This window comes from Pyxicephalus adspersus, chromosome 12 (genome assembly GCF_032062135.1).
Source record: "Pyxicephalus adspersus chromosome 12, UCB_Pads_2.0, whole genome shotgun sequence".
In the NCBI taxonomy this organism is placed as follows: Eukaryota; Metazoa; Chordata; class Amphibia; order Anura; family Pyxicephalidae; genus Pyxicephalus; species Pyxicephalus adspersus.
Window position 1 is genome coordinate 674,093 of NC_092869.1, and position 7,781 is coordinate 681,873.

Genomic DNA, 7,781 nt, shown 5'->3' on the forward strand with positions numbered 1-7,781 from the left:
ATGAGGAGGGGGGACACGTCTGGGAGGGGACAGACAGGAGGAGGGGGGACACGTCTGGGAGGGGACAGACAGGAGGAGGGGGGACACGTCTGGGAGGGGACAGACAGGAGGAGGGGGGACACGTCTCGGAGGGGACAGACAGGAGGAGGGGGGACGGGGAGAATCACCCCAGCACAATCCATCATCCTAATCACTGAATTTAAAGGGGAAGCAGCATTTCCTCCGAGAGGCGGCAATGGGGGGTGGTTATTGGGAGCAGACAGAGATTTACACAATATTGGGGACACCCCCAGGGACAGAAATCCTCACAATGGGGTTATGGGACAAACTTGGTAAATATTTGATAACGTTTGGGATGCCCCTGGCAGGTTTTTATTTTCAGGCCTCAGGAGGACACCCCCAATAGGTTCATCTCGATAGACATTTCCTGTTGGGTCTCTGGGACAGGAAGTCGGGGGATGTTTGGTGTTGGAGGCCTCCAGTGTCACATGACCCCGGGTACCCCCGCAATGTGGATGGAATTCCTGGCAGATGGGGGGGCACTGTGACAGAACTGCTTAGTCTGAGCGGATTATGTAGGATTGGTGGTGTGATGTCCCCGTCTGATTTGTCCTGGGGGGGGCGGGATAACAATGAGGCGGTGACAGGGCCTCTTTGCCAAACATTGAGCTCTGTATTAAGATACCACGATTTCCATTCATTAGAACATATCACGCTGCCCACGGCTGGGGCAGTGTACAAAGCCCCCCCTCGGGCAGTCATGCGCAGTGGGCGGGGACACAGGACAATACAAGACACACACGTGGCAGCCATGAGGGAGCAACAGATAACACAAAGCGCACATTGAAAGCAGTGGCCCCTGCGTGGCTTCACTGAATCACATGACATGTTGATGGTGGGTCTGACCCCTCTCTCGAGTTGTGTGACTACAACTCCCAGCATGCCCCGGAGGGCCACATTCACAAATATCAGGTCCATCCCTGCCTACGTCATGGTGATCCTCCGGCTTCGTACACACAGGGGGCGGCAATATCCACCATTACCCCCCCCCCAAGAGCCAACACAGTAACAGGGGGACAACACGGGACATGTGCCATATTGCATGCATATGGGGAGGAGGGGGGTATATTAAAAGAGATTGCAGTTGTAGGGTCAGGTCTGCCTCTACATCCTCCATGCAGCCATCTCATAGTGATCTATGATTGGTTACAATCAGCCACCAATGGATAGGAGAGGAGCCAATTAGCAGCCTCCGTGCTGTGATGTCACTTCCCTAGCAATGTGATGTGATTCGCTGCAGCGGCTCCCAAGGGGAGGATCAGAATCTCAGGGATAATTGTTTCAGCACCGGGGATATGAGCAAAGGGGGCGTTGCTATGGTATAAGAGGGGTGTGGTCAGGAGTGGGTGTGATCGAGGTGAGGGGCGTGGTCTGGTCAGGGTGTGGCTTGGGATAGGGGAGTGGTTAGAAAGAGGAGAGGTCAGGGGTGGTCTGAGGTGAGGGGATAGGCCTGGGTCAGACAGGGTGTGGTCACACAGACCAGTCCCTCTTGCGCCCCCCTGTGTAGGAAGCCGGCATATTTTTCAGTCCTCCCTTCCACCCATATTTGTGAATGTTCTTCAGGCTGGTGGTTGCCCTGCTGCGGTGGTGCTACTGGCAAGACATGCAAGGGAGGGGCAGATTGGGGAGGGGCTTCTTTTATTCCTCCTCCCACTTAAACTGTAACTCCACCTGGAACGCAGTAAGATAAAGGTTTCTCATACGGGCTCTTGAATTATCTGGTGGTAGATTCCACTTCCTCACAGAGCCGAGGGGGCATTATGTGATGGGGGGGGGGGGGGGATTGTGTGGGGGGGGGGGGGGGGGCAATTTATACAATTATCACAGATACTTCAAGATTCTGCACAGGCAGACGGGGGATTTGGTGAGTGATAAATATTATAGTGAATGTATTCACCGTCTTGTCTTTCACCACCATATCAGAGAGGTGGAGTTACATTTTACAAGGGATCAATCCACCCAAAGAGGGTAATTCGGGTATAAGTGGATCAAGCCTCACCCTCCGGATGTGAGATAACACTATGGGTGTGGTCCGTGGGCGGAGCTGGGAAAACCAATCAGGTGATCTCACTGCCAGAGCTTTGTTATTGGTGGGCAAGGGTACCTCCACTTGTAGCGGAACCTCCAATGTGGGTGGAGTGGCCCCTGACACCCCCCGGAGAGGAAATGCTGCTATGGTAGAGACAGAAGCCAGAAGAGCCCCACCAGCCAATCAGGTAAAAGGTGTTCACTTACGGAGCTAAACGACCTATCGAGACTGTCCGAGCTGGAGGAGAGGTCCTGGGAAGGGGGGGAGGGGAGGGTAAGAGGGAGAGAAAGGTACAGGTTTAGGCACAATGACATCATCAGCCCCGCCCACATTACAGCCCTGCGGCGCCCCCATGTGTTGGGGCGAAGGAGGTCAGCAATGACCAGGGACACAGCAACACAAAACATCCAATAGCAGGGGGGAAACATAAAGCCCGCCCCCCTAATACTGATAACCCCTCCCTTTCCATTCCACACACATACCCCCCCCGGTAGAATACTGACCCCCTCCCACCTCAGAAATGGCACCACATACACCCCGCCCCCTGTAATCATGATGACCCCTCCCCTTCCATTACCCCTTCTATTACTGACCAATGACCCCTTCCACCTGGGGCTCCACCCCCATAAATGACATCACACATATACCCAGCACCCATAATCCACATTGATGACCCCTCCCACCTAATGCCCCGGAAATCACATTCCTCACACATACAACCCTAAAAGATGGCTCCTCCCACATAAGGCTCCTCCCCCAGAAATGTCACATTACATACATCCCTCCCCACCCCCCAAATCACTGACAGATGGCCCCTCCCACCAAATGCCCAACCCCTAGAAATGTCACCACACATACATCCCCGCCCCACAACCCGATAATTCTAAGTGATGACTCCTCCCCTTCATTTTACTGAGAGATGGCCCCTCCCACATAATGCCCCGCCCCCTATAAGTGACCCCCCCCACACACACATCTCCCATCACAGTACAGAACACAAAGGGGACACAAACACAGCGACACATGGGGAGAAGAGCTTACACTCTAAGGGGGGGGGGGGGGGGCTTGTATTTCACCCTTGCATAATTAGCATGCTAGGGGGGGGGGGGGGGGACGCCCAGTGATAGGGATCTGATCATCCCTCCATCAATCTGCAGGGGGCGCCATAAACACTTAGCGGGGGATTCCTCCAGGTTAAAGGGGTCCTCTAAAGCTCAGATTTTCTAAAGTGAATCTCCCACTGCCATCTGTCTATAGGTGAACACCTACCTGTAAAGGGGGCATTAAGATTATACTTAAGCCCCCCCCCCCCCCTGGAGTCCAGGAGAAGTCCCCCCCTTCTTTAGGAATGGGCCTGGAGGGGACCCACATACAGTACATGGCTTGAGGTGGGGGAGGGGCAAAGGAAGTGGCCCCGTGCTGAGTGACAGTGCAATGCTTCGGAGTCAGTGTGACGCTCACATGTCAGTGAGTCACCCCAGAGACGCCGAGTAAAGGTTACTGGGCAGACAATGAACCCTGCATACATCGCTTCTCCTCCCCCTCTGGCATGCACCGCTCCTCCCCGTCCAGCATGCACGGCTCCTCCCCCCTCATCACACAGCAGTGATCCTGCCAGTAATCCACTTCCTGTCCTATGGTGACAACATTCACTTACTGTTTCTATGCAGGAGGAAAGTTGTCACCTTAGGACAGGACTACACAACACTCCCCCTTCTTCCGATCCCCATAGCATTGGGGGGTATTGTAGTTCCCAGGAGGATCCCCTGTATAGGGAATTTGTCACCCCCAGAGATCACACAACGGTTCCTAACCAAATTGGTTTTATCTCAGTCACATGATGCCGTATGCTGAGTGGGCGTGTCTATATCATGAAGGGGAGGAGTCTGACCAAATACTACGGTGACCAAATTCCAGGGGTTGTAGCTCTGCCCCTTCCACAGCGTCTGGATCATCATGGTGATGGGAAGGAGGATAGGCTGCAGTCTCCAGGGTTGCTATGGCGATGGTTGTTTTGTCTGACACAGGAGGGACGCAGCCTTGTCTAAGATGTCAAAGAGAAAAAAAACCCCACAGGGTCTCCAACCCACCAGAATATAAACTAATGGCCGGAGTTCTACTTTAACACAGAAAAGGAGAATCAACCCCCCCACCCTGGTGCAGCATGCCGCACAAGGAGAAGGGGGCGCCTAGCACCGGATGAATGGAGAACACGGTTATGAATCAGGGACTCCGGCCCACACAGCCGGCCCCTGAATGAGGCATTGTTCCCAGATAAGGGGCGGCCCCGGAGGGGGTTATAATTCAGTGGAATCTCATTGTGTGCGACGGGCAGAGGGGGAAGAATAAACAGGACGGACACACGGAGTGATACCCGGGGCACATACGTGTTGTATGATCACCTGTCATGTGACTGGATCCTCTACAGACACCCCTCTATGTCCCAAGGACAGGAAGTGATGTCACATCCCGTACAATGGGGACACCAAAACCCTAAGATCGGAAGGGGGTGTGTCCTCCAATGTACTCATGCTAAAACCAATGACGCGAGCGCCTTCTAGGAATAGTCAGCCTTTATAATGGTGGGTGGATGCCTCCTATACACCACCGCCCCCCTCCGTGTCCCCACCTGTCAGGACAGGAAGTGATGTCACATGCCGTACAATGGGGACACCAAAACCCTTAGATCGGAACCCTAACGTACTCATGCTAGAACAATTGACGTGAGCGCCCTCTAGGAATAGTCAGCCCTTATAATGGTGGGTGGATGCCTCCTATACACCCCCCCATTGCCCCCCCCCGTCAGGACAGGAAGTGATGTCACATGCCGTACAATGGGGACACCAAAACCCCAGGGTCAGAAGGGGGTGTTTCCTGTAACTTGCTCATGATAAAACCAAAGAGGTGAGCGCCCTCTAGGATCAGTCAGCCTCCTATATTTGCCCACATGTCCTCATCACTTCCTGTCATGATAGGAAATGATGTCACATCCCGTACAATGGGGATACCAAAACCCTAAAACGATTAGAAGGGGGCGTGGTCTGTGACCATCTAGGATCAGCCAGCCTTCCCAGTGGCCCCGGGGTATATTTACCCCCCCCCCCGCCGTCGCTCACCTCGTCCTCGTTCTCCACCTTGGGGTTGCTGGCCGTCCTCTTCAGGTTGCTGCTGAGGCTGATGCTGGCCGTGGCGTCAGATTTGGACCTCTGATGAGTCCTCTTGGAGGGGGAGAGTCCGGTGTCGGGGGTGAGGCTGGGTAGTTCCCTCTTCTTATTGGCGGGTTTCAGCTCGTCGGAGAGGATAAGTTTGCGTAGTTTGGTACCCCGGGAGTAGCGCTGGGTGGAGATGTGCATGTCGGAGGAGTAGGCACCCAGCAGCCAGGCGCACTGCAGGGAGAAGTTAATGCTGTGACGGCAGCGATGGACCACGTAAGGTTTGATGGCGTCGCCCACGTCCTCGTCCATGTGGATGTACATATTGAGGAGCTGCGGCAGGTAGAAGTCCACGTCGTCATTCTTGAAGTAGAAGAGCCGGTTCCCGATGTACGCCTGGACCCCGGGCTCCTTAGAGTTGTACAGATACGAGATGGCCATGGAGATGTCGAAGAGCTTACACTCAAACAGGCGGAGGAGCCATGACTGCTTCCCGGAGTTCTTCTGCTTGCGCCGGGCGTTCTTCACGCAGTTGATGTCCATTTCCACCTCCTCGTGGATTCTAGGGGTCCCGGGGTCCCCCAGTTTAGTGTCGCCGTTGGTGACGAGTTCGGCGTCCCCGATCCGGTCCAGGTTCTCCGAGGAGGAGCCGTGCATCAGCTTCACCTTCTCCAGGACTTCCTGACACGCTTTCTGCGCCAGGGCCGGGTCAATCACCAGAGACAGGTCTGCCACGCCCTCCGCGATGGCGCTCAGAGAGCCGGAGGCATTGCCTGGTTCCACCATGGTGTCACCCATCACACGATCCGACACAAATCCGATCTGTAGAGCGAGAGGACAATCGTTATTGGGGGATGGGAAGCCGGGGTCAATAAAGGGAACAAACCACATGGTGTCCTTAACCTGACTGCCTATTATAGAGATCTGTGAGCTCTCTGGTCAGTAACGTGTCATGTGACACGTCTGTATAACGCTTTACAGAGATCACATGACTCCCCTGGGTTTTATCTCCAGAAGGACGGCACCATCTCTATTCAGGCATCATCCAGAGATGTCTGCCACAGATCAGCCCCCGCTGCGGGAGACTGAGGAAATGCTTCTCCTTGCCTGCAGCAAACTGATGACATCAGCCCAGGCAGAGGGGTATTAGGGTGCAGTATGACTACACAACCCCACATCAGGGCAGACACTAGGGGGCCTCCTGTCCCCAGCAGATTACCTGCACTTATGTAGGACACAGTCCCTGCAGGGAGCCCATCAGCCTGTCCATCCTCAGGGGCCCCAGCAGGATCCCAGCCCTGGAGGGGGAGGAGGGGCCCGGGATGTTTGTTCTGTTTCACTCCCTGGAGAACAAAAGCTGCCCGAGTTCAGTTACACGGAAACTTTTATCCTGGGCGGCCCTGACACCTGAGAGCCCGCATCACGCTGCAGTAACCAGGAGATGAGGGGAGGGGGCCTCCGCTACTAGAGTGCCAGCTCCTGGGCCCGGCCCACCTACGGGGATTGTATTAAACTGTCAGCTCCAGGGTCCAGACATGTATAAGGCAGGGAGGATGGGCTGGTAGTCCCTTCTCTACACTAGACGGTCTGAAACTTGTAGTTCTACCAGCAGTGACAGGGCAGACTGGGAGTTGTAGTCCCTCGTCTACAGTGCACAAGTTGGGAGTTGTAGTCCCTGTACACAGTGGCAGAGTATATGTTGGGAATAGTAGTGTAGGCGCAGGGTGGGGTGGGAGTTTTAGTCCCTCTCTAAGCTATACATGCTGGGAGTTGTAGTCCTTCCTCTACAGTGGACAAGCTGGGAGTTGTACTACCTGCAGTAACATGGCAGGCTGGAAGTTGTAGTCCCCCTATACACTAGACAAACTAGGAGTTGTAGTCCCCCTCTAAGCTGTACATGCTGGGAGTTGTAGTCCCCTAGCACCCTGGGAGTTGTAGTCCCCTATACACAAGACAAGCTGGGACTTGTAGTCACTGTACACAGTATATGTTGGGAGTGGTAGTGTAGGCGCAGGGCAGGGTGGGAGTTGTAGTTCCCCAGCGAACACGACCCCTCGCCGGCGCACACTCCCATTACAGGAATTCCGGGCTCCTCTCACCTCCTTAGGCGGTCACTTGGTCTCTTCTCTCCCGGTAAGGCCGCTTACAGTTCTGAGCCGGGCCGCTTCCTCCGCCATCCCGGCTCTTCCCAGCTCCTCACACCATAGAGACTGACAACAAGCGGCCTGATCGGCCAACCATAGAGAATACAGCACTCCACACTGACAGCTCGGCCTAGAGCGGCTCCCGGAACAAGCAAGAGCGGATAATGGGGCGGAGCGACTGCCGGAAACCATATAGACGGCTGAAAGCAGACAGAGCGACACGGGACTGCTCACATGATTCCGACCTCGGCTGCTCTCTGCTGGCCATAGTTTGAAATGGCAATGTAGACACTTTAGTTCTGATTGACTAATTTACTCCAAGACTGGAGAACCTTGGACACCATGGGGGAACCTGGGTGATCCAGCAAATCTGCATATAAATCTGCAAGAGATGCC

The 7,781-nt window shown here is 54.7% G+C and overlaps 1 protein-coding gene across 1 annotated transcript in view; it reads right to left on the reverse strand.

The window, feature by feature from the left end:
• PI4KB (phosphatidylinositol 4-kinase beta) overlaps window positions 1-7,536 on the reverse strand; it is a 17,374-nt gene extending 9,838 nt beyond the window's left edge. Inside the window, exons 1-3 of the mRNA XM_072428652.1 lie at window positions 7,341-7,536; window positions 5,206-6,063; window positions 2,296-2,340 (exon numbers count right to left, since the gene is read on the reverse strand). Coding sequence (XP_072284753.1) covers window positions 2,296-2,340; window positions 5,206-6,039 — 879 coding nt within the window. The 5' untranslated portion in view covers window positions 6,040-6,063; window positions 7,341-7,536. The remainder of the gene's footprint in view (window positions 1-2,295; window positions 2,341-5,205; window positions 6,064-7,340) is intronic.
• Between the last annotated feature and the right edge of the window lie 245 nt (window positions 7,537-7,781).